General features: G+C 40.3%; 1 protein-coding gene across 2 annotated transcripts; it reads left to right on the top strand.

The window, feature by feature from the left end:
• Positions 1-2,329: 2,329 nt before the first annotated feature.
• MSL3 (MSL complex subunit 3) lies at positions 2,330-27,308 on the top strand. 2 transcript variants are annotated; one of them, XM_063341616.1, is made up of 13 exons: positions 2,330-2,560; positions 4,554-4,636; positions 5,220-5,315; positions 5,889-5,989; positions 6,970-7,061; positions 8,604-8,726; positions 9,199-9,359; positions 11,318-11,476; positions 11,924-12,186; positions 12,569-12,678; positions 12,859-12,958; positions 13,484-13,568; positions 26,395-27,308. In XM_063341616.1, exons 1-13 carry the CDS (start codon positions 2,462-2,464, stop codon positions 26,492-26,494), a joined length of 1,572 nt encoding a protein of 523 aa, XP_063197686.1. In that variant the 5' UTR covers positions 2,330-2,461; the 3' UTR covers positions 26,495-27,308. The 2 variants fall into 2 exon arrangements, with proteins under 2 accessions (XP_063197686.1, XP_063197696.1); XM_063341626.1 differs by lacking the exon at positions 2,330-2,560 and adding an exon at positions 2,640-3,231.

A 27,308-nucleotide genomic window follows, 5' to 3' on the forward strand; every position in this document is an offset into this window, starting at 1 on the left:
TGTAGCAGACTTGCTGGATACGAGCGACAAACTGTATTTCAAGCTTTGCTAAATCTGATATATCTGGCACTGGACCTTTAGTTTACATGCTCTACATGGCAGGTACAAATCATCACAGGCACTGCACAGGCAGTATGTACATGCATGCACATGACCACCATTTCCACCATTTTCCAAGTGGCCATTGCTCTTTTTTTTTGGTTTTGCACAGCCATTTGGCAGTCCTCACTGGAGGACTTGATACCTTTGAAAAAAAACACGTTCTGCATTTAATTTCCAGGTAGACCTAGGCATTGCCTGGGTAGCACTATAACAGGGCCAGTTTTTTATAAATGTGCCAGCCTTTCTGCTCTCGGGGCTCCCTCTGGGTGGATCTTAGGTAAGCGCAGCCCACATGTTTTTAAAAATCCTGCTGGAGCAGGAGCCTTGGTCAGAGATACAGCAAGGCCGGGGATCTGGCAAGGATCATCTACAGCAAGGTGGCTCAGGGAGATAAGGGCAGATGCACACATGCACGTATCCGAGTGTGGGAGCAGGGAGAGGGGAGACACGGCAACAACTGGACCTCGAAACGCTATGGCAGAGAGCTGTATATACGTGTTAGGAAACCTAAATGAGAAGAAATTTGAGTCAAAAGGCTTGATGAGTAGCTTGGGTGGGAGCCATGAAAGTGGGCTGGCGTGAACTAGGAGAGGCTGAGATGAGACAAATGAGAAGCAGAGTCTGCAAGGGGAGACGGGTGGGGAGGAAGGGAAAGGGGGAATCTAGGAGGCAGTGTGGAAACACGTAAGGCTGTTTGTGCAGAAATGGTGGGAGACTCTTGGGAGGCAGGAACACAGGCACAAGTTTGTTGTTCTCTTTCCCTTGCCTCTTTTTCCCCCCACATTTTTTAAAGCATGGTAGGCCCTTGGAAGCAACTTTGTTCTTCAAGTGTCCAGCCCCATTTCCCTTTTCTTTAAAAAAAAAGGGAACTTCAGTGACACTTTCTGCAATTGACATTGCATCCATACGTTTTTGTAGACTATTTCTTAACCTAGGCAGCAGTGAGCTCTGAACAATTTCAGGAACACTTCCTGAATTTCCTCACGCTCCTCCTCTTCCATCAACGGGCTTCTCTCACTCCACCCTGTCTTAGCAGCAAGTTTGCAGGTTTTTCCCACCACTCCCACTATAAAAAAAATACATACGTTTTGAATCAAAAGAAAAGGAGTACTTGGTTCATCCTATCCCAGGGAGCAGTCATCTTCTCGGAATCTTGTTTTCTTGTCATTCCCTATCACCTTTTCCCTTCAGAAAGCTTCTGGTAATAACACTAGCAGCTCCCTGTTCTTTCCCATGGTGTTCCTGCCAGTTTCCAGCTTTGTTATCAGCCTCAGAGACTGGAGGGAAGGAGGATTTGAACGTCTCTTCCCATTAGCACCAGTGTATGCTCAGTTGCCTGTCTCTGTGTAGAGTCATCTACCTCCTGAACAGCTTTGACAGAAAAGCAGCTTCAAAAATGCTAAATAATCACAAATTAACTGGTCTTTCTACAAGGGTGGCCAAGTCCAGGCCTCCTGGCTCTATTGTGGCCTCGTGTAAATCAGAAACGCAGAACTGGCATCAAAGCTGTAACGGCCTGAGGGAGCGTCCCGTAACATTGTGTGGGAAGCTGCAGCGTTCCCCTGACTGAACCCCAGGCCCTTCCAAGCATAAAGTACGCGGGCAAGAAAACTGCGAATTGATTTTGATTGTTTCCACTATTTGCATCCTGTTTGAGACGCGAAGAATTCAAACACTGAAAAGATAAAGCAAACTCTAGGTAACTGAAATTCTAGTCCAACACCCTATTTATTTCTAGGGTTTTGAAAAAATGTGAATTATTTACACTATTTGCATCCTGTCTTGAGATGCAAAGAATTCGAACACTGAAAAGACAAAGCAAACTCCAGGTAACTGAGTTTCTCGTCCAACACCCTATTTATTTCTAGGCTTTTTTTTTTTTTTTTCCTTGTGGAAAGGCTGAAAGAACAAGAGAGGAAAACAAACCTTGAGGGAGTTTACAACGTATATATGGCCATCTTGGGAGCAGAGGAGTGGGGAACACAAGAAACCAAGTACCGAATGGGAACCGTGCGGTGATGTTCAGGGTTAGCAGCAACGGAGAGAAGGGCTGCGGCTGTTCCGGGGCTGCGCTTACCCCTCCCGCACACCGCTCCGCGGTGTGGCGGGCACCGCCAGCACCAACGGCAGAGCAGGGCGACTTACCGGGACCGAGAGCTCTCGCCTCACCCCGCCCCAGCTCGCCCAGCCCCGGGACAGCAGCCGCCCGTCCCGCCCGGAGGGACACGTCCCCCTCACCGCTGCCGGTGCCTGAGGAACCGGGCGCCGCCGCCGCCGGGGTTGCGGGGCGGTGCGGTGCGCGGCCCCTCCCCCGGCGGGAGGGGGGCGGGCCTTCTCTCCTTTGCGCCATGATGAGCAAATGACCTCGCGGGGAATGAAATTTAAGTTCCACCGGGGCGAGAGAGTTCTCTGCTTCGAGCCCGACCCCACCAAGGCCAAAGTCCTCTATGATGCCAAGGTGACGCGCCGCGCGCGACCCTGCCCTCCCCCTTCCCCCCCTCAAAGCCCCCCTCTCTCCGCCCTCCCCCCCGACTCGCACCGGGGGGGCGGGGCCGGGGCCGGCGCGCGGCCCGACTCGCCGCCGTTGCTACCGTTAACGCTGCCTGCTGGGGGTTGCGCGCGCGCCCCCGGGCGGGAGGCGGAGGTGGAAGCGGCCGCCAGCCCAGCCGAGGCGGAGGTGGGGGAGAGGCGGCTCTCGGCGGCAGCGCTCGCTGCGGGAAACGGAGGGCGGCCCGGGGAGGGGGGAGCCGCCCGCCGTCACGGGGCTGGGAGACAAAGCGAGGCGGTGCCCGGCCCCCCCGGGCCTCTCCTCCCCCCGTCCTTGTGCCGCCGTCATCGCCCGTTGGGCGTTTCAGCCCGGCCCGCTGGCGGGGCTTGGCTCTCTTCCCCCCACACGCACACCGGCCCCGCCGCCCCGGGGGCGGGGGGTGCGCGTAGCAGCGGTGTACGAGCCTCTGGGCCTTCCCCCCGTGGGGCGGAGGCGGCTCGCTGCCCGGGTGACAAAGAGGCGACTGAGCCCTCGCCGTCGGGGCCTTGCTCTCGCGTCAGGTAGAGAACGGAGCCGCCGAGAGGCTCTGGAAGTGTCGGACTCGGTTTCCCGCCTTCCGTTTTCGGCTGAACACCTGCCAAGTAATTCTGAAATTCTGTTTTCATTCCTGCACTTTCGTAGCGTAGCTTGATTTGTTCCCCCTCCCTGCTCTCCTACCCGCACTGCCCGCCCTCCAGCTTTTCAGAAGGGTTTAAATGGTACAGGAGGTGGTACGGGAGAGTATACAGAAATACAGCAAGCAGGGAGTGGTGGACCCTGAGTGTTGCAATGAGGTGACCAACTCAGTTCTGCCTGGTCATAATAATTGTAGAGCTTTATGTAAATATAATATTGTTTCGGGGCATCAGTGGGACACAATTTTTCAGTGTTAAGGCATCTGTACCTAACTTGCAAATAGAATTGTTTTTTTTTCTTTTGTTACAGAGAGGGGTGAAAAGGGAGGTATTGCAACTGGATTCATGTCCAAATTAATGCTTCTTGCTACAAGTTTTCAGTGTTTTTCAAACATCTTTGATCAGGAAATCCACCTTCCTGTAATATTTTGGGTTACTGTTTTGTTTGCATGTGTACTCCTATGTTCTGACCACCCCAATAGCTTTAATTGCCAGCCCTAGAGATAACCTGAGTGCAAAAAGTAATAGTACATTTTCTGCTTTACTTTCAAAAAACCCAAACTCCAGCATAACTGTCCTCGACTCTATCAATAGTTCTTAAATTCTGGACTCCACGAAATTACAGTAGCCTAACTACTGCGTGCATCTGGAGATACATGGTCTATTGAGAGCCATTCAAGTGCAGACCAAATGATTCTTTTGGTATTAGTAGTCCTGATGCGGCTCTTCATGATCCACCTAGAATGTCTTTTGAGGTGCAGGCCCTTTCAGACTGGTCTTTCACATTTTTTATGTGTGAAAGAGGGAGAAAACAAAGGTTCAGTTATTTACAAGGCCTTTGAATGTCTTGTGGCTAAGATTCAGTGTTCAAGAGAGCAGTGTTTCTGAGGTTTACATATAGATCTCTGTTGTCTCCTGGTTTGAGGGCATGAAGAGACAGCACACAGGAGAACAGCAGTAGCCCAGATGTATACCTGCATATCCATATTGTGATAGTGCATTTTTTCGCATCTCCCTTTGTCCTGAAACATGGAACATTTGAGGACAGGATAAAGATGGTTAGCGGTCCCCAACTTAAAAAGTGCTCAACCAAAAAAGCTAGTTTTTCTGACCATTTAGTAAATCCATATCTTCTGCTCATATCAGTATGCACTGGCAAAATTACAGGTATATTTCATTTCCATAAATAAACACTTCTTTTTTTTTTCTTTGTGCATAAATTCCCTGAATACTGGAAAGCTGACTTTCTCTCAAGCTTTTTAATACATGCTATTCAATATTTGTTTCAGATTGTTGATATTGTTGTTGGAAAAGATGAGAAAGGCAGAAAGATTCCAGAATATCTGATCCATTTTAACGGTTGGAACAGAAGGTAAGAACATGTATACATGGTTTCAGTTCTTCCATTTCTTCTATTTTATTCTGTAAAGAAAAGCATTGCACAGAATATCAAAGGACTGTAATGTTTGCATGAATATTTTTGATTTTCTCAATGCCTTTAATATGCTTGCTCATGTTGACCCATTGGTTTGTATCCCTAAATTTCAGTGTGTCAGTTTGGTAGGTGTGTTTAAACTTTATGGGGTATCTGTCTTTGGCATATACTTGTGGCTCTTAGGTTTCCATTAATGAGAGAGTTTATACTTTGTTAAATCTAGACTTGGATTGTTTGGTTGTCAAGGTCAGTATGTGAGTGCAGTCTTTGACTGTGATCTATAGCATGTGTCGATGCTACAAACCCCATCATGTGTTAAGTCACGGTTTGAGAGATTTTAGATAGTAGCACGGGAGTTGAAGCCATGTGGATATGCAAGGATGCAAACCTTGTGATACAGATGTTGCTTCTGAATGACATTAAAAGAGTGCGTTTTAGATTTAATGTATATTAATTCATTAGTAATCACGAGTGGCATATATTCATAGCTGTTAATAATTTTCTTTTGACCTATCCTTAGCTGGGATAGATGGGCAGCTGAAGATCATGTTCTTCGTGACACAGACGAAAACCGCAGATTACAGCGTAAATTGGCACGGAAGGCTGTGGCTCGCATGTAAGAAATTCTTTTGGTCTCAAAATGAATGAGAGATTAATTTTCAGACTCACACAGATACATCCAGGTGTCTCCAAGTGAGCTTGGCCTCTAAGCTCATGCTGTAGATCGTAGATATCTACTCAGTACAGTCAGTGCATTCTAGAGCTACTCTTCTCATACTAAGGTAGATACCTACATATTGTTATTAAACAACACTCTGAATGACTAACATTTAATTATGCAATTCTTAACTACTGCTGCAAAATGCCTGTATATTGGATCTACATCTTCCCAAAGAAAAGTACTTGAAAAGTAACTTAGGAAAAACTGAAGTATTTTTCAGCCAAAGGCAATAATCTAATATTGATTGGCCATGGCTTGAGGATCTGCTTGAGAACACAAATATGAGGTAATGTACAGACATTAAGGTCTCCACTCTCAAATAAGCATTGTCCAAATTATTTCAACATTAATTAATGAAAAAAACCTCAAACGTACGTTTCCTGTGTATTTGCGTGTAATGTAATTAGCTATCATAAACAAATTAAATAATATTAGCCAAATTTCAGTGAACCGTTTTATGTTCTGTAGGAGAAGGAAGGGAAGAAAGAAGAGACGTTGCAGGTTGCCTGGTGTTGACTCTGTATTAAAAAGCCTTCCTGCTGAAGAAAATGATGAGAGTAGCGAAAACTGTGAGCTTGTTTTTATTCTTTAATAACTGGTGTGATGCCTTTAACTTTTTGAGCTAGAGGTACAGTGCATGCTGTAACTTCCTATTAGGATGACATGAGAGTGTCACAGTCCCGTTTGAAATATACGGAGGCAGTCGGATGGGGAGTGAGCACTATGTTTCATGCTAAGCATCTATTAAGATATCTCCTTTCTTCTTGTGTTCCAGAGGCTTTTCCATGTGTCAGTTCCACTCAATTCTGCTTTGTTTAGTGTAGTATTACTAGGTGCAAGAAGCCCTCAGTTTTCCTTGTTTGGTGTTAGGAAACAAGATGGACTCCCTGCTAGTGTTTCTATGTATTTCAGGGGGCAATAAGATTTTCTTTTTCCCCTGTCTACCTGGCACAAAGGTCTGTTTCTTTTCAGCTGCCTGGTTGATTTCACTCTCGGGTCAGCTCTTTCATTTCATAGCATTTTGCTTCGTAGCTCGAAAACCAACAAGAACACTGGCTGGCACTTAGCTGATGTTCTGGCAACTGTCAGTGCACAGATCCAGACCTTCTCATTGGATGATTACTACATTAATCCCCTGTCCAGAACTGAAGTCCAATAAAAATTGGAAAGATCTGAGTGTTCAGAAATGTAGGGAGCTTTTAAAAGTGAATGTTTCTCAATTAGAGAGGAATTAGAGAACACTTCCTGTAAACACTTCCTGTAAACTTTGTCATACGTATTTAAAATGTTTATTGTGTGCTGTAAATAATACTTGTGTGTTTAATTCAATTAGAATTATTCATCCTCATTAAATATAACAAGCTAGTTGTGGGTTTTTTTATTTGTTAGTTTTGTTGGGGGGAGTGTTGTTTTTGGATGGTTTGTGTTTGTTTGGGTTTTGGATTTGTGGTTTTTTTTTTTTTTTTTTGCATTGAGGCCTGAAATTGTTTGGTCTTAACTTCTGCAATGTAATAAATTGAGATAAATACGTGAAATCTCTTTTACACAGCTATAAGTAGTTCTTCTTCTGACGACAGTGATGAAGGAACAGATGAAGAAATAAAAAGTGAAGAAAGTGACATAGAAGAGAGGACAGAAATGGTATATTCGTGAGCTCCTTAACTTGACAGAATTTGAACATCTGTATTTGAAACTGGAAAATTGAAGTAGATGAAATATAGGCCACAGCTGGTTATTTATCTGGAATTAAAAGCATATTTTTTTTACTCCTGGTGCTTACTGTGGTTGAGCTTTTGAAAATTATAGAAGATGTCATATACATGTAGAATTCTTTGATATTAATCTAAAAATACACATTTGTTTCTTTTCATGTCTTTCTACACATGTGGAAGAATGTGGAGAAATTTTCTCTTATGTGGAGAAAACATAGCAAACTAGATTATCCAGATTTGTGGGTGCTGTAAAATTTTACTGGTCTATGCAGGTTGGACAAATCTTAATAGCACCAGGATCTTTCTGGCTTTTGTATTTACTGAAACAGGCATGTCAACTCTGGTCTTAAATTAAAACATAAAAGACTGACTTCAAAAAGAAGCCGCATTTATTTTCTGTACAGTATCGAAAAGGAAGTGCAGCATAAACAATTGTTCTGAAGGTCTGTAGAATCTAACTATTATAGTGTGGGTGATCTGAAGCAGCAAAATCTAACAAATTTCTGTTTAGTCTTCTGTGTTAAATACTTAAGTGAATGCTGAATTAAAAAGAAAAAAGTTTTAAAAAATAAATTTGTAGATGACTTCAAAGCAGTATTGTTAAATTGCTTAGAGGAAGGCTACTATCTACTTGAAATATATATAGTAAATATTTATTTTTGCATGACAAAACTTGATCGTTATATTGTATCCTGACTAACGAAGTTCTTTTTCACTAATATTCTGTCGTGGTTTTGGCCAAATTGGCCAATGGCTGGCGACAGATGCTCCCCCCCAGCCTCTCGTGCATGGAGAGGAGGAGGAGAGATAAAGAGATGTATGAGTTTAGAAGAAACTAGATTAATGAAATATTAAGATAAAAAGGAAAATAATTAAATAGATACAGTATATACAAAACTGTATTAAGCTCCCAGGATGATGTCACCAGCAGGCACTGGGGAAGTCCCAGGCTGGACCCAGTGACGGGTGGGTCAGATGGAGTCAGGAACACATGGTTTGGGATCAAAGGCAGATGAACAGACAGGGTCCTCCTCGGACGTCAGCCATTGAAGGAAGAGAGTTGACCCTTTGATCCTTCAGCTTTTATACCGAGCATGGGGCAGATGGGATGGAATACCCTGTTGGTCAGTTTTGGTCACCTGTCCTGTCCGCTTCTCCGTGCAGGTGGGACCCCTCTACAGTTTTCCACTTCTGACCCTCCAACAGGGTGAATAACGAAATTGGCTGACCTTGGTTGTTATAGCAATAAGTATAATCAAGAGCCTCCCCGCATACCATTCCTTGGCACAAACTGTCTTACCACTCTGAACAAACTGTTTTAGGCACAACATGCCATTAATTTCAGAGAGTTAGAAGAGGCCTAGCTAAGAAGTAAAAATTACTGAACAGGAAGTTGGTTCTGTTTTACCTCAAACCAGGGCATGTTCTTAAGCACAACCAATGTATTGTTTCTTGCACTTGCCTATTGTAGAAAGAAGAACAAGACACTCACACAAAAAGGGACATGGAAGATAGAGCAATAAACATAGAAATTCCTGAAGTCTTGAAAAAGAAGCTTGAGGAAGACTGTTACTATATTAATAGAAGAAAACGGGTATGAAATAAAAGCTATGAAATGAATGTGCATGGAGAGTTGGGGAGGGTGTCAAAAGTAGTTCTTGTGCATAGCAACTGTTTTTTTGAACTCGATTGCAAAGGTGAGCTTAGACATTATAAGGAAGAATAACGAGAGTGTAGAGAGCAGGCTTCTCTATAGCTAAACCAGTGAGTTGTCATTATATTTAAGAATGTAACGTTTCAGTATCCAGTTGTGTTTCAGAATGCAGATTTTTTTTTTTAAAGCTGTAAATATAGTAAGCTTGTTAACCTGACCATATTTTTGTTTCTCCAGATATTTATATAGGATTGATCAAAAATGCAGTTTAAGTGCTGATATTAATCACTCCTGAAGTAACTTAATGCAACAGAAATTTATTAAACTAGTCAGTACGTTACAAGCTCCTGTTTTAGCTTGGTATAGTTACTAATTGTTTTTGTAAGGCATGAATTTGTTGTTTCCTTTTCAGCTAGTGAAACTTCCTTGTCAGACAAATATAATAACCATCCTGGAGTCATATGTGAAACATTTTGCTATTAATGCCGCTTTTTCAGCCAATGAAAGATCTCGGCACCATCAGATGACTCCACATGCTAATATGAATCTTCATTATGTGCCACCAGAGAAGAAGTAAGTAACTATTAGTCCAGTGCTGTTGTCGCAAGAAGAATAACCTTGCAGCCCGTGTTCTGTTTTGAGGCTGTTCACTTCTGTGAGCTTGCGCTGTGCTATTTATGTGTCTATTTATGAGACTTAAAATATTTGACAGATACCCATAGCACAGTAAAATGAAAAGTCATTATGCAAAAACATCAATATTCCCTTTTATGATGTAAGTTCTTGTGAATATGGTGACCAGTTTTGGAAAAATGTGTTGCTATTGTCTATGTGAAGAATTTTTTGAGCACTGCAAGAGTATCTGATATAGGAATTCCCTGCTTAAATAAAACTGAATAGGTTCAAGTTTTATAAAGGATAAAAAATTATGAGACACTTACAGAAAACTCCAAGTGCAGGTGATTTATTTGTTTTTTTTTTTTTTTTTTTTTTTTTTAAATGACATATCTTAAATCCTAGAGTCAATATGTGGTGAAACAATGTGTGTAGTAACACCACTCTTGTTTATTAAAATTGATTGAGTCTTAGTTACTGTTTTCTCAGCTGAGTTGTATATTCTTCTACCATGCTACAAATGCAGTGTGTTAACCCTGCAGTTGCAGTTTGGTGTTTCTTTGGTGTGTTTTTTTCTCTTATGTTAAAGATTCTCAATATTAGATGAGATTGCTTCTCTATCTAAGTCTGCACTGGGGTGAAATCTTGTATTTTATCAAAGAGAAATCTTGACTTTTAACATGTTCTATTTCAATGGTGTGTAATTATGCTATTCCTTGCAATATTTTGGTCTATGTGAGTCTCTTGGTTTATATTGATATCTTTCATTATTTGGCAGATTAATGATACTTTTCTTCTATGTCCTATAATCTCCCAAGAAAGAATTTAGATGAGACATCAGAAATATGAATGGAAGGTTGTGTGCATATTACGATTTTTAAAGGTGTATGTTTAAGTGAATTGGTGAACCTCAATAAAGAGGGTGCTTTGTTAAGGAAAATGTGTATAATTTCAGTGATGCATTAAGTAGGAGAAATTGAGCTGACAACTATTGTATTGCCCTTACTGCTCTAACACAGAAGTTAATTGGCCTTCTTGGATGTGATAGAATTTCTGCACATGATGGTCCCCCGACCCAATTTATATGGAGTGTTTTTAAAAAAAAAAAAAGGCAGGAGTTTTAGCAGGTGGTATGGAATGGTAATAGGAGGTATGGAATTTCTAATGTGGGCATTGTGGCAGGATCAAATTACTGTTACCATACATATATATGTACTTGAGTGGTGAGACATGAATACTTTTATAGAGGTGTGAGATGTTGGAGGTGGCTGAACTCAGTGTTCTTGGTTCTGCTTGTAACAGCACATCTACTCACAACCTAGCACCATGAGTCTCTTACACAAGCTGAAACCAAAATTCCTAGTAGCCTCTAAATGTAGTGCTTTGGTTACCAGGAGCAGGCCATTAGAAACGGATCTCCAATGCAAATGTGTCTGGTTTTGTTGGTTCATTGGATATCTCTTAAGCACTGCCTTAATTGCATCTTACTGCCTATAGATCAAATTCTGCATATGCCTTTTAGACAGAGGTTCAATCTGTTGAGTACTTAGTTTTTCTGGAAGGTGCCTCTTTTTTGAGCCTAGTAAACTTGGAAAGACAAAATGCTTACATGAAAAACTAACTAACTTTATTTACTGCAAAGTAGATTTTATTAATCCCGTGAACAACAGAACAATTGTATGATTTTGTTTGACCTTATTAAGCAGACTTTTAAAATTTATATTTGTCTAAAGCTACCAACAGCAATCACTGTCTCTTTAAGTATACTTTTAATCACTCATAATTACTTAGTGATGAAGTCAGCATATCATAGTTAAGATGTTAATGATCTGTATTGAAAGGGAATTTCGTATAACTGCACTGAAAAATTTTGACATGCAACTTTGAAATTCCTAATCCTTTTTTTTTCTCTGTAGTGTTGAGCTATGTAAAGAGATGGTGGATGGGCTGAGAATAACTTTTGACTTCACACTTCCATTAATTTTGCTCTATCCTTATGAACAAGCTCAATTTAAGAAGGTGACTTCATCAAAATTCTTTCTTCCCATTAAAGAAAACTCAACAAATACTAACAGGTAGGTTGGGTATACGGAGTATAATACTGCTTATCCCCTGAGGAAAATGCAATAGAATGTGGTTATGTATTCAGAATAGGATGATTTCTTACAAACTTTGACTTAAAAATTGTCTTGATAAACTGTTGAACTTTTCTGTGAATTGCTTGCCTGAATTTAGGTTCTGAATTTCTATCTGATTAACTGGCGTACAGTTAGGCTACAACTTTGGTGGTGGGGGGGGAAATTACATTGAAACGTAAATTTGGGTTCATTAACTTCTACATTTGAAAATAAATACGCTTGTGGAAAATAGTATTTAAGAAGGTCTCGTCAATTTGATAGTTATTGGGAGGAGACTGTCTAATTTGAATAAGTATTTAAGGAGATCTGTGAAACTAGAAGGATCTCTTTTTTTAAGAACAGCCTTGATCTCTTCACTTCTGTAAAGCTGCCTTTATTTCCTAGAAATCAGGAGGAGCTTTCCCCAAGTCCTCCTCTGTTGAATCCACCAACACCTCAGTCAACTGACAGCCAACCTACAACAGGGGAGCCAGCCACTCCAAAAAGACGGAAAGCTGAACCTGAAATTCTGCAGTCGCTGAGACGTTCTACACGCCATAGTTCTAACTGCGACAGGTTATCGGAAAGCAGTGCTTCACCGCAACCTAAACGGCGGCATCTTGAGACCCCAGCTTCTATGCCAAAGCTCTTCTTACACCTGGAAAAAAGTAGGGTTTGCTCTTTAAATTATACTCTAAATAAGATTTAAGTGTTGTTCTTTATTTTAATGTCATCTGGACTGTGAACTGAATGATTGAAGTAGGAGTTCATACTTTTTGTATCAAATATTTATCTCTGAAGCTTATACCAAAGGGAGAAATACGAAGCAATATTGTCAGTACTTTGGTACTGTAGTTCTCAAAAGAATTCAAGGAGCTGCTTTTCTGTGAGCCTACTTCAGGATAGCATTTATTGAATTGTAGTGTTTAAGACTTTAAAGATTTTAGCAGCAGGCCTTAGTTATGTTTAATGGCTTATAGTTCCATAAAACAGATAATAAAATTTATTTGATTTCTTTTGTTGTTTTTTTTTTTTCCTTCCCTTCTGAAGAAACCCCTGTCCATAGTGGATCATCTTCACCTATAACTTTGACTCCTAGCAAAGAGGGGAGTGCGGTTTTTACTGGCTTTGAAGGTAGAAGAAACAATGAATTGAATGAGGTAACAGATTTTTATGTTACTGCCCTAGATTCAATGATTAAAGGTTTTGTTGACCTCAGAATAGGGCTATGTTTTGTTTGTATTACTAATTTAATCTTTGATTTTGAAGTTCTGCACAGACTAAATTATTTATGGTGCTGTAAAAATGTCGTAACTGATGTTTTCATGTCTTACTTTTAGGTTTTGTCCTGGAAATTGATGCCAGAGAATTATCCACCAAGTGACCAACCACCACCTCCCTCATATATCTATGGATCTCAACATTTGCTACGGATGTTTGGTAAACCGATGAAAAACTCTGCTGAATCAAAATTGCTTTGTTTGTTTTGTGTGTCTGTGTGGGCTTTTTGCTTTGTTTGGTTTTTGGTTGGTTAGGTAGGTTTTGTTTTGTGTTTGGTTTGTTTTGTTTTTTTTCCCCCAGTCACTGTATCTGTGTGATTTTCTGTTTGCTTTATCACATTTAGTTTTATTCTTGGCAAAGAGTACATTTAAATCTGTTTAAACTCTTAGGCTGTTCATAAACTTGTTTATCTCTTACTGGCTCTGTAAGCTTTCATTTAACAAACGTAAACAAGCATTACTTCCAATACATTATCAAACGTCATTAAAGCAAGCAGCATTCACTTTCTCAGCATGTTTCCTTTTAAGTGAGGTTTTGAAAGATCACTGAGTAGGTTGCAAATAAATGTAGCGTCTAGAGGGAGAAGAAATTTTTATATTCTTCTTTTCTGTATAGTGGATAAAAGTAATTAGAAGTTGCTTTTAAAAGAACAGGTGTAAATATTTTTTTTTCTCTTATTTACAGTAAAGCTACCAGAAATACTGGGGAAGATGTGCTTTCCTGACAAAAACCTAAAGGCTTTAGTAAAACACTTCGAAATGTTTCTGAGGTAATGTGACACAATGTACCACAACAGCGTTTGCATTGTTACATAGATCTAAGTGTCCTGGAATGACAAAGGGTTTTTAAAGTAAGATACTCATTTTCTCTAACTACAAGAATATGATTAAATTAATACAAGATTTTAATAATAACAATTTGAATAAAGATTAATACATTATTTTTGATTCTGTAATTCAAATTGAAGGGAACCTGAACTCCCTACTTAAAGTTTTGATAAACACAGTGCTAGAGAACTGAAGTATAAAAGTGTATTTGCTAGTATGTACAGAAAGACAAGTCTGACTTGGTTAAGAAGCATGTTTTATGAAGCAATACAAATTCTTCATTGTTATTTTTGAGAGCATAATCTGAGAGTTTTGATGTTGCATCATTAAAGTCTGCCCTAATTGAAAAATTTCTCAGCTATGCCATGCAGTGGCCTGTAAAGGAACCCAAACTCTTTCTGACCATGCTGGCTCCACGGCTGGAGTCCATATGACCTGCACCATGATCAGCTTTGTTTATTAATTCCAGTTAATATCTCTGCATGACATTGTAGTGGTGGTTAGATATCTAGTGTGGCCCTGTATTGTGCAGCATCAATACAATGGAAAGTAAATTTGCCAAGGAAAACTTACAGGAGAAAGTGTTGTAAATTGTGAACATCTGGAACATGTGTAGAACTCCTAACTTAATTTTGATCAAAGACTTTTAAGTAGCCACATACTGAAAAGTAGCATAATGTGGCACTAGCATATCAAAAGTCCTGTTAAAAGTCAGGGAGATGAAAGCTTTAAAATATTTTTACTTTAAGTGTTTATTGAAAATAAAAGGTGTCTCAAATGTCAAACTTGCTTCAAGACAAAAATTTTGTATTCTAGTATGTAATTTTTAAGTTTTACCAATTCCTTTTTACATCTCTGGTTTTGTCAGATTGTTAGTATTTAGAGTATTTTTATGTTAAACAGGATGGCATTAGTGCTTATTACTGGAAACCTATTTTTGCTTGGAGTGAGTATTATTTATGGTGCTTAACTCACTGTGGATCAAATCAATTCTTATCAGACTGTTGCCTGTTCAGATTCTTTGGTGTTGGTCAGAGCAGGTCTCTGCTCTTTAGCATCTTAAAAGCAATTTCTTCATACCCATTCTATGCATGAGCTGTGGTGGAGTGGAATAGAGGGAAGGAGGAAACATGTGACCCGCCCCCATACAAGTAGGGAGGTGATTAAACTGAAAGTTCTGGTGGTAGTATCTGTGTGCATCTTATTTTTCCATCTGACCATCTTGTTGAAATATAAATAGAAATAAAAACAAAAAAAAGGCAGAAGATGTTTCCACATCAGCATTTTTAGGTGCTTTTGAAACAAATCTCTTGGTAGTCCCCACTTACTGTGCTTTGTGTTGCATTGTGGAGCACTCAGAATACACAAGCTTGATTCCTTTTGGAAAACACTTAACCAGAAGCGTGCTCCAGTACTAGGAGGCATTCAGTCTTCAAGACCAGACTACAACTAAACCAAAACGAGTCCCACAATGCAAGCATAGTGTGGGTATTGCATATCTGGTACAACAAAGTATTTGAGGGCTGTGTGTTTTTTCAAGTGCTTTCTAAGCCAGTGTCATGTATGCGTTGCTGTGTATTCATATAGGTAACATAGAAACTATTGGAAATTATTAGGTTGATTATTTTTTTTTCCAACATGTATTCATGGGGCTTTAGGACATCTTTAATTTGGGTATTACTTTCTTTGTCCTGTATGTCATTGAAAGTGGACAAACAATTACATTTTCTAGAAGCTTGTTCAGCATTTATTTGTATCACAGAAATACTTCTGCATTATCTGTTTCTCATCACAAGAGAAAACTTGAGGCTGAGGTGGCATCTTGTACTAGTTCTTCAGTTTTCACATTCTGTCTTTTCCTTTTTGGGAATGAAAGGATTAATGGATGTTTATTAAAAATATTTTCTGTCAGTTATGCTCTGGCTTACCTTATGAAAGGTAAGAACTGTGCTATACAGTCTGTGTGCATTAGATGATAGCAGTCAGTTTACTTAAGACTGCCTAATTTCTTTTAGTGAATTGCTCTTGAGCAACAAGCTGAAGTACTCTCCGTTTCTTTATTTTTCTAATAGCAGACAAGGGATTGAAGCTGTCTTTTCACATTAATAAAACTGTTTCTGAATCTTCTTTGAATTCTAGGTAGAATAGTCCAAGCATAAGTAGCTTATGTATTTTTAAATAAAACTTTCATGTGGTACAGAACTGATTTAGTTCTGGCATAGATACCGATTTAATTTTGTATTATTATTTTATGGATAAAATTTACAGTTTCATTTAACATTTGTACTATTAATCTCATGTGGTCTGGGAAACTGAGACTTATTTAATATAACACTTTGTCTAGAAGCTTGTTTTATTGAGTTTACTCAGTACTTGATGGATGCATTAAATTCACTTTGAGATATTACATGGGTAATATTTTCCAGTCATGCCCTCAGATTGCTGCTAGACAAGATTGATCTCAGTTTCCCAGACAACATATATATTTTTAAAGGATGTATCAAATACATCTTTGTGAGTTTCATATTAAGTAGAAGCTGTACCCTTTGTTCTACAAGTGTGTATAATGAAAATTTCTTCACGGAGAACATGAAAAGTTGATTTCTCAATTATAGAACTTGCAGAAGGAAAGAAAATTAGTTTCTCAGATTAAGTACAAAACTCTTAGTCTTCACGTTACTTAGCTCTGAAGTAATTGTAATACTTACAGAAGAATAACACTCTGAAATGGATGTTAATGACAAACTCACCAGTTGGTTTCACTCGATTTCACTTATAGTTTAAGTTCAGTCCTCAGAAGCAAGCAGTGGAAGCTAACACAGTAACTGGTTTCTGTTAACTGGTAATCTTACTCGCAAAGGACCCCTGATTAAATCTTGCTGCTTAAGTGATGAGAAATGATAGGCAAGAAGGTGCCTGTTCTTGTTTCGCCGTTTCATAGAATCATATAATTGTTAGGGTTGGAAGGGACCTTAAAGATCATCTAGTTCCAACCCTCCTGCCATGGGCTGGGACACCTCCCACTAGACCAGGTTGCTCAGAGCCCCATCCAGCCTGGCCTTAAAAACTTCCAGGAATGGGGCTTCCACCACCTCTCTGGGCAACCTGTTCCAGTGTCTCACCACCCTCATGGTGAAGAACTTCTTCCTTACGTCCTGTCTGGATCGACCCATCTCTAGTTTTAATCCATTCCCTCTAGTCCTACCATTACCTGACATCCTTAAAAAGTCCCTCACCAGCTTTCTTGTAGGCCCCCTTAAGATACTGGTAGGCCACTATAAGGTCTCCTCAGAGCCTTCTTTTCTCCAGACCGAACAACCCCAACTCTCTGTCTGTCCTCATAGGAGAGGTGCTCCAGCCCTCTGATCATCCTCGTGGCCCTTGTCTGGACACATTCCAGCATGTCCATATCTCTCTTGTAGTAGCGGCTCCAGAATTGGACGCAGTACTCCAGGTGGGGTCTCATGAGAGTGGAGTAGAGGGGGAGAATCACCTCCCTAGACCTACTGGCCACGCTTCTCCTGATGCAGCCCAGGATACGATTGGCTTTCTGGGCTGCTGGTGCACACTGATGGCTCATGTTGAGCCTCTCGTCCACCAGCACCCCCAAGTCCTCTTCTTCAGGGCTGCTCTCAAGCCATTCACTGCCCAGCCTATATCGGTGCTTGGGATTGCCCCGACCCAGATGGAGGACCTTGCACTTGGTCTTGTTGAACTTCATGAGGTTGGCATTGCCCCATCTCTCCAGCCTGTCCAGGTCCCTCTGGATGGCATCCCTTCCTTCCAGTGTGTCAGCCGCCCCACACAGCTTGGTGTTGTCATACTTGCTGAGGGTGCTCTCTATACCACTGTCCATGTTGCTGATGAAGATGTTAAACAAGACCGGTCCCAGTACTGATCCTTGAGGGACTCCACTTGTCACTGGCCTCCACTTGGACATGGACCCATTGACAGCCACTCTTTGGCTGTGGCCATCAAGCCAGTTCTTTATCCACTGAATTGTCAGTCCATCAAACCCATATTTTATCAGCTTGGAGACCAGGATGCCATGTGGGGCAGTGTCAAAGGCTTTGCTCAGGGCCAGGTGAATGATGCCAGTTGCTCTACCCTTGTCTATTGATGTTGTGACCTTCTCGTAGAAGGCCACCAGGTTTGTCAGGCACGATTTGCCCTAGGTGAAGCCGTGTTGATTGTACCCAATCACCTCTTCATTATTCTTCTGCCTCAGCAGTGCCTCCAGGAGGATCTGCTCCATAATCTTACTATAGGCACGGAGGTGAGACTAACAGGCCTATAGTTCTCTGGTTCCTCCTTCTTTCCCTTTTTGAAAATGGGGATTACGTTTCCCCTTTTCCAGTCAGTGGGGACCTCACCAGACTGCCATGACTTTTGGAATATGATAGCAGTTTAGCAACCTCATCCGCCAGTTCCTTCAGTACCCATGGGTGTATCCCATCGGGTCCCGTGGACTTGTTCAATTTCAGGTTCATCAGATGGTCATGAACTTGATCTTCACTTACAGTGGGCAGTTCTTTCCAACCCCTGCCATTGTCTTCTGTCTTTCCATTGATTTGAATGCAGCGTTGACTTGGAAAACTGTTTTGGGATCAGAGAGGTCGCTTCTCAGGAGTGTTGACCAATAGGATATACTTAAAAATTAGGCCAATATAACATGTCTGTTTTCAGAATAGCACAACCCATCTTCACTGAGGTAATTTCAGTCCATGTCATTTGCATTTTAGGGAAAAAAAAAAAGGCAAACCAAAACCGTACAGTGCTTCAGAAAGCCATAGGTATTTTGACTTTCATGAAATAGAGAAGAACAAGTGATGAAATGTTTCTAACATAATGCGTCTAAAATTTCTAATACACTTTCCCAGATGAGGCCAGTATGTAGTATTTCAGATTATGGAAAACTACATTCTTAATGGTCAAAGACTTCGGTTTTGTTAAAAACCCTCTGATCTTTCAAACTCAGTATATCCTGTAAGTTGTCTCTCTCATTTTAGATCTCATTTTTTTTTTCCTGATGTTCTGCAGCCTGCTTGTATCTATTGTGCCACTCTGCTCCATGGGTAGAAAAATATCTTAGTACTGTGGAATCAAGGCTGACATCACTCCAATCTTTAAAAAAGGCAAGAAGGAGGAGCCAGGGAACTACAGACTGGTTAGTCTCACCTCTGTCCCTGGGAAGGTAATGGAGCGACTCATTCTGGATGTCATCTCCAAACACGCTGAGGAACAAGAAGTCATTGGAAGTGGTCAGCATGGATTTACCAAGGGTAAATCATGCTTGACCAATCTGAGAGCTTTCTATGATGTTATAACTGGTTGGCTGGATGAGGGGAGAGCTGTAGATGTCATCTACCTTGACTTTAGCAAGGCTTTTGACATTGTCTCCCATAACATCCTCATTAGGAAGCTGAGGAAGTATGGGCTAGATGAGGTGACGGTGAGGTGGATCGAGAGCTGGCTGTGTGACAGAACTCAGAGGGTTGTGATCAGTGGCACAGAGTCTAGTTGGAGGCCTGTAACCAGTGGTGTCCCCCAGGGGTCAATACTTGGTCCAATTTTGTTCAGTATATTCATTAATGACTTGGATGATGGGACAGAGTGTATCCTCAGCAAGTTTGCTGATGATACCAAACTGGGAGGGGTGGCCGACACTCCAGAGGGCCGTGCTGCCATCCAGCGTGACCTGGACAGGCTGGAGAGCTGGGCAGAGAAGAACCTAATGAGGTTCAACAAAAGCAAGTGCAAGGTCCTCCACCTGGGGAGGAAGAATGCTAAGCACCAGTATAGGTTAGGGGTGGACCTGCTGGAAAGCACCTCTGAGGAGAAGGATCTGGGGGTCCTGGTAGACAGTAAATTATCCATGAGCCAACAATGTGCCCTTGTTGCCAAAAAGGCCAATGGAATCCTGGGCGGCATAGGGAAGAGTGTGGCCAGTAGGTCAAAGGAGGTCATTCTCCCCCTCTACTCTGCACTGGTGAGGCCACAGCTGGAATACTGCATCCAGTTTTGGGCTCCCCAGTTCAAGAGGGACAGGGAACTACTGGAGCGGGTCCAGCGTAGAGCAACTAAGATGATTGAGGGATTGGAGCATCTCCCTTATGAGGAAAGGCTGAAAGAGCTGGGACTCTTTAGCCTGGAGAAGAGAAGGCTGAGGGGAGACCTTATTATGGCATACAAGTATCTAAAGGGTGGGTTGAAGGAGGATGGTGCCTGACTCTTTTCATTGGTTCCCAGTGACAGGACGAGGGGCAACGGACACAAGCTGGAACACAGGAAGTTCTGATCAAATAAGAGAAAAAACTTCTTTACGGTGAGGGTGACAGAGCACTGGAACAGGCTGCCCAGGGAGGTTGTGGAGTCCCCTTCTCTGGAGACTTTCAAGACTCGCCTGGATGCAGTCCTGAGTGATGTGCTCTAGGCAATCCTGCTTTAGCAGGGGAGCTGGACTAGATGATCTCTAGAGGTCCCTTCCAACTCTGAAGTTTCTGTGATTCTGTGAATATTTTATGGGAAAGAAGCCAAATCAGAATGTGACAAAATTAGAGGGCTGTGATAATAAAATGTGTATATAGAAAGATGACAAGTTGTTTGAAATAACCTTATGAAATAAATATCTGGTTTTGAAAGCACAACATTTTTTTTGAGTATACTAATTTCATTATATGTAATTGCAGTGGTGAATTATGACCGCTAGTCTGTGCTAATGTGCAGTTAATGAGAGGTTATTAGTGGCTTTCTGAGAATGAAAAAATGAACCATTGCACATGGTGAATGGAAAAGAAAACATCTTTATTTAGGTGAAGTTGCTTGTGACAGAGTTCTACTCATTGTGTCTTAAAGTTATCAGATGGCAATTGATTAAAAATAACTTTTTGAAAGATCGCAAAGAATGCAATTCAGCTACTGTTTCTTATATTGATTATGGCTTTTGTATTTGCCTCTCAATTTTGGGATTAACTGGTTACTTGACAAAAAGTACCTGTGCAGCATAGAAATTATGACGTACTGGAAAACTTTATGGAACTGGAGGCTAAATATGAGAAAATCAAGGTTCTGAGTGTTAATGGACAAGTGTGGGTTTAGCAGCACTGTTTGAAACACTTTGAAATGAAGGAATTCCACTTGCATGGTAAATGTATATGCCTTATTTTAAGGCATTATTGTTGTATTTGGGCTTTGCTGTATTCATTGAATGGGTAGAAAGGTGACTGCCATTCTGGGTCCTCTCAAACTTTTGGCACCTTTACGTTGAAAGCTGAATCAATGAGTGCCTGGTATTGTACAGGTTCTTATTTTCAGTAGGCTTTTGTTGTTTGGTTGGTCTGCAGAATCTGCTCGTGTGTGCTTATTGTTGTTCTTGACTAAGGTTTGATTGCTTTGCCAAATATATTTCCTGAAACTGCACCATGGGGGATTGCTTCTCTTCCTTCTGCTTACCAAATCATCAGGTGCCTGGGTATTTGAATCAGGAGCGTATTCCTAATCATAATAATAGAGGTTTGGATCATGCATCAGAAGTGAGGCGTTGTCCAAGATATTTTTAAGTGTTATGGTAGCTTTTTTAGAAGGCGGCTCTAGGAATTGATTCTTGGATTTCTGCTGGCCTTGTCAAAAACAGGTCTTCATCCTCAAGACCAACTGAGGACTCCTGTATTGAGCTCTTGTAGACCTGCTTTCAAAAAAAGGTCTACTAGAAGTTACCACTTCTAATTTTCACTCACTCAGCCTGATTACCTGAAATGTTGTGTTGGCAGCTTGGCATCTTCAGAGTTCTCTGCAGTTGACCTTTAAAAGCCAAGAAAGATGATCTTGGTTTCTGAATATGGAAGAGGGACAAGAGTCCAGTCAGCAAAACAAACCTGTTGATTCCTTTGGCATGGTTCTTGAGGCACTGGATGTCAGAATAAACATCTGAAACTTTTCGCTTCACGTGTTCTGTTGACTGCATTGGGGTTATGATGAACTTTGTGTTGGTGAGCTTTTGCCCTGAAGAGCCTTCCAGATGGAGACATGCCTGTCAACTGAAGGGTGTGGGGGACAGGTGGTGGCATATGCTTTTGTGTGAAACCTAGCCTTTTAGCTTTCAAATCCTGCATTTCGGGGTACTAGTCTTGGAGAGGAGGCAGCTTCTTAATCTGCAAATGACATTTCTTTTGATGAGTGACTCATAGAGTTAGGACCCATCATGCTCTTTAATGATCTATCCAAAGGAATTTGCTTACAGTTTCCTTTCAAGCAACATCTAGGCCAGGCCACTTACCTCATTAAAGCATCTGCTTACCTTCTAGAATTTAGAGTTGTAGCTAAAGTGTGTAAGATGTCACCTTCCTTGCAACTTTTCGTTTCAACTCTGTATTCTTATACCTTTATGGTTGAGGTTGTCCTTCTTAAAATTATTAAGGTTTTCCCTTCTTCATAATTGCCACACTTTTCAGACCATCCCTGAGTTTATTCATGTGATGGTAGCTGATGTTTAGAAGAGTCTCTTTCTTCATGCAGGGACTGTTCAGGTAATACATTGTGGTGATGCTGCCAAGACAAGGATATTTTCGCTACCAGATCATTCTCTTAAAGCTCATACTAATTCAGTGACTTGGTTGAGAAACCGAGTGTGGCCTTTTAATGTGGATAATGGTAGTTCTGTGCCTCTTCTTGGTAGGTCTGCCTGCGTAACTCTCAGCCAGATGGTAGTATATTTGTGAGGTAATTGCTTGCAGTCACCTGAGGTAAGCTTGCTTATGGACTGCTACACTTGAAGATCAGAACATAGGAATTCTTCAAGCTAGGTTGCCCACGTGTCTGTTTCCCTTGTCTCCATCCTCTCTAGTACTTTCTGAAGTGTTGCTCTCGTAGGAGCCTGTGGTAGAGAGGGAAATAACTGCATTGTGCCTTGTTACCTCTATGTTCCGAGGAGGAGTGTAAAGCATATGAATTCTTTTTGTGGATGCTGCTGATGAGAGAAAACTGTACAGTTCTACATCAGGATGTTTGTGTGGACTGTGCATCTCAAAACTCAGTTACTTGCGAGCAGTTTCACTGTGTAGGTGTATGCATATGAACTCTGTAAAAATTATAAAAATAAAAAAGGCAATAATGCACTGAATTTATCAGATTTGTAAGTTAAAAGTAATGAAACAATTTCTGAATAGCTAAATAGCAAAGTGCTTTCTGATCTATAGCAGAACATTGGCTCTGCTTGCTAAGTACGGCTCCCTCTGTTTTTAAATCTTGGCTCATGACTTGCAGGTGCCAGTGAAATTGATCTTTGTGCTATTTCAGCTTTTCCAAGAGCAAAGCATTAGTGAAATATCCAGTAGCTAGGAGTCTTATGAGACTCCTAATATTTCTGTGCCAGCTTTCTGCACTGCGATGTAGTTTGAATAGAAAGCAGCTTCAGAGGGGCCACTGTTCTTTGTAAACAGATACACAAGGGATTGGGACAGAAGCTGACCTTGTGTTGTTTTGCCTGTTTCCTCCCACTTCTCTGCAGAAAGTAATTTGTATCTGCTAGCTCAGAGGTATTTTGTTTTTCACAACTGTTACATTAAGAACAGAGAGATGTACATTTGAGTATGCATTCTGCCTGCTTTTTTTTTTTTTTTAAAGCATCTCAGCTAAAATTTCTCATCTTTACCAGCTGTCACTTTAGCTTGCACCAAACTGGCATTTGTGACTGATGATCTTAAGCAAAAGTCAGGAAATTTGTAAGAGAAAAAGAACCTGTTTCCCATTACTTTCCCTTAAAATTCTTGGAACTGTCAGCTACCCAATGTCCTCTACAGGTCCCTTTGTTTTATTGATGTTTAAAACATACTGCCTCATATGATCTGGCACTTGGTGCTGTGTTTACAGAATGTTAGCCAGTGACACTGAGAATTTGATCAGCCCCTGTAATTTATACTCACTGTTTATCTCTTGAAGTCATTAATATGTGTTAATGAAGAATTATTAATTAAATTCCATTTGTGGCTCATCTTAATCCTGTGCAATCTACGTATGTTAAAAGTTAGACTCAAGTCTGTGAAGTTTTAGGCCTTACTACACTCACTTCATACCAATCCCCCATATCCTAGAAGGTAGTTTGTAGCTAACTATAGTCAGAGGTCATAGCAGTTGAGGACCTCAGGTATTTTGGTAGCTTCTAGGTTGCTATGATTTCAGTACTCTTTTGTAGTGGTTTTCCTAGAGTAAGGGGTGTGTGTAGTGCAAGTGAATGACATGTTTCAGTGAAGATTGGGAGGATCTGATTGTGCGAATTGTTTTTATGTTTCTTTGGATTATTTTCTAAGGGGTATCTCTCTCTCTCTCTCTCTCATGAAAAAAAAGAGTTTTATAAAGTATTAGAGCAATTTATGGCCTGGTAAGCATAGAAAAGTAGGTGGTGAATGGTCTTAATGACAAGGACTAGTAAATCACTAAGTTGTGTGGTTCAAACAGCGTATTAATCAAATATTGATGGCTTCAATCTAGATTTGTCCTGGATGCTTTTTTTTTTTAGTTCAAGAAAAGAATAAAACTATTTTTTCTGTCTCATTCTTTGCCAAAGTTGAACTAATTTGGATTCACTGTGTAGTAGTTGGTTGCATTTTGTTCTTTCAGGGGAAGATATTTCACGGATGTTTTTATTTCATTTATTTCTGTGACTGGGAAGTTAGTATAATGCAGCTGTAACATGCTGTAATATTGAAACCATTTTTTTTTTTATTTAGCAAAATAGTTTTCATAAAAGTTTTTTTTGAAATTATCTCTCAACCTTAATTATATAATCCTTTTTGCTTTGTGCTGTTTAATAAAATTGGAAGCTGCTGTATGTTAAAGTATTTAATGCACTTAGGATTGTGTGAATGAAGACTCTGTGGAACTTTAAATTTACTTAGCTCTTACAAGTTCATTATGATAGCTTATGTCATGTCAGTTTGTGGCAGAGGCAGTTGAATCCTTGCTTTGAATATGAGAGATCTTTCTCCCTTCTGGCAGAACCTGCCCCAGCTGAATATTGCCAGAAATTATGTGCTTGATTAGACACTGTTGCGGGTCACATAACGGAGCCTTTTCTGCTCAGTTCCTTCGGTAATGTTTAAAAACAAAAACAAGCTGCCATGTGATCTGCTGGAAGTGTATTGGTCGTCCAGCCTTTTCACTTGCATGTATTAAACCTGAAACATTTACATCAGAAACCACCCTAGGTCCCTCTATACTGTTAATTACAGAACTCCTATGAAATAAGCAAGACAAAGTGCCTTCTAAATAAATGGTGACACATTGAAGGATTGATTTCTTCTAAAAATGCATGTATTTCTCGCTGCTTTTCCTAGAATTAGTAGGATTTAACCAGTTGTTCTTCCAGTTTAGCACTCGTTTGATACCTGTGTTTAAGTACAAGGATTGTGTGTGGGAAAAATGTGGGGAAAAAGCAACGTTTTTTCATTTACCTGCATTTTTGTGCTGTAACCTTTCTGTATGAGCTCTCAGCAATTAATATATTCATGATTAAATTTAGATTGTCTTATGTAGAGAATATTGTCAGTATTCTTTGATGCTTTGGCTTTCTTAAGATCAGAGGACGTACCTAGTTCAGGCAGTGTAGCTGTGGGTGAGACTGGAAAAGCACTATTTTAATTGCATTCACCTGTGCTTTTTTTTTTTAATTTTGACTTTCTACGTCCTGCGTATTGGTTATGCAAAACTGGTATTTGTAGCTTCCAGTAGTGACGATATCTGCCTAGCCAGTGGTTCTTGAGAGAAACTGGATTCTGCAAATGACATTGTTTCCTGTTGTTTCCATTGTTTCCTACTCTAACTCAGAGAACCTGTAGCTAACGCTTTGCCATGTTTATTGATGCTGATCTTCAATATCCAGGTATTTTTGAATGTCTATGTGTGTTTTTCTGAAGTACAACTTCATCGCGTACTTCAGGGTTTAAGAAACATTTTGCACTTTTGCCCCCGTCTTTATACATGGTATCTTTGTATACCAACTAGAGAGTAGAGAGCTTATAGTAATTTTATCTGTTTATTACTCATGTTAGTAGCAGCACTTTATTTTTGTTTTCAGTCTAAAACAAAGAAAGAGTTGTGTGTTAGCAGAGCAGGAAGACAAAATATTGGGTGCTTGTCTGTTTGAGTAAGGAGGAACTGTTTGAGGAGCAGCTTGTAGAAATCTGAAATTAGGGAACTGGATTCACAAAGGATGTGTGTTTGAGAGCCATATTTAAATTGGATACTCACGAGTGGTGGAGACTCTAAATGCACAGGCACATGAAAGAACAAATCATAGCTTTACTTACCTTAAAAGATGGAGTTTGACTTAATGGTTACTGGACATTTATATAAGATACTGATATAGTGATAACTGAAAATCCTCGTTTTGATGTAAGTGGAAATTGTATGCCGAGCAGGTGACTGACAGAAGTTGCAGAAAGATCTCTCCACTTTTTTTTTTTTTCTTCGGTGATACTTCTTTGTGTTCTTTTCCAAGTGTAGCTTCAACTTTTGGATTTCTTTTTTTTTTTTTTAATTGAGCTTGAGTAATTTTTTTTTAATGCTATTTGGATTTCAGAATTATAGGGGAAAGCTATTTCGTACTATGTAAAACTTGTAAAAATAGGGCAAGCTTTTTATATGCCAAATTTCAAAGTGTGTTATTTCTCAATTTCCAGACTGTTGTTCTGCTAAGCTTAAAAATTAATTTGAAAATAGCTTTTACCTTATATAGTTCATGTTCTGTTCTTTTTTTGTGTGCTTTCTTCTCAGGTTTTTAGCGGAATACCATGATGATTTCTTCCCAGAATCTGCTTATGTAGCTGCATGTGAAGCCTACTACAGTACTAAAAATCCTCGGGCAATCTACTGAAGCTATTAATAAAGAATAAATCCTACTATGCATAGCCCATGACAATGCTATTTTGCCACGTGGCTACAAGATGAAGATGAAAAAGAAATTAAAACAACTGGAGTTGAAAAAATAGGGAAGCATCTTCTGTGATGGTTGGATTACTTAAAAACAGAGAACTTCTTTTCAGAGATGGGTATAGACTGCCTTGTGAGTTGCTTGGAGGATTGACTATAACTCTGACTCCAGATGAATGAAGCAGCCTTGTTCTGACTTCTAATGCATAGGACTGCATAGGACTATTAAAGAGGAGATGAGGCAAAAGCAGACGCATTAGCAACAGGACGTTTTCATGAAGATAGATCATCATGCTGTATTTCATTTTAGCTCAACCTCTCCAGCCTGAGAAATAAGACTTGACTACACAGTTACATGGAGAGAATGCGTAACTGGTATCTTATGGATTTTTTTTTTCCTCCCAAATGGCAGTTCATTTTGTGGAACTGTCGTGATAGAGAAGGTTGTTACTGTAAAGGTGGTTTTGGTGTTTGGCTAGCATGACATCTGCCTCAAGAATGACTTAGTTGCTTGAATGAAAGGTGTGTTGCTTACTTTGGGTGTTGCAAAGGTGTACTCTTTTCATGGTAAGACTGCCGGAGTTCCAAGGAGAGCATACATTGCCAGTGGTTCAACATTTACCTGGCAATAAATGATTTCCAGAGCCATTATGAAAGAACTGATTTTCTACAAGTAAGTGAAGAAGTCAACAAAGTGATGGCGGTTTAACTGGCAAACACATCTTTTTTTAATAAAGTTCACAGTGGCTGCTGTGTAA

This window comes from Chroicocephalus ridibundus, chromosome 1 (genome assembly GCF_963924245.1).
Source record: "Chroicocephalus ridibundus chromosome 1, bChrRid1.1, whole genome shotgun sequence".
Classification (NCBI taxonomy): domain Eukaryota; kingdom Metazoa; phylum Chordata; class Aves; order Charadriiformes; family Laridae; genus Chroicocephalus; species Chroicocephalus ridibundus.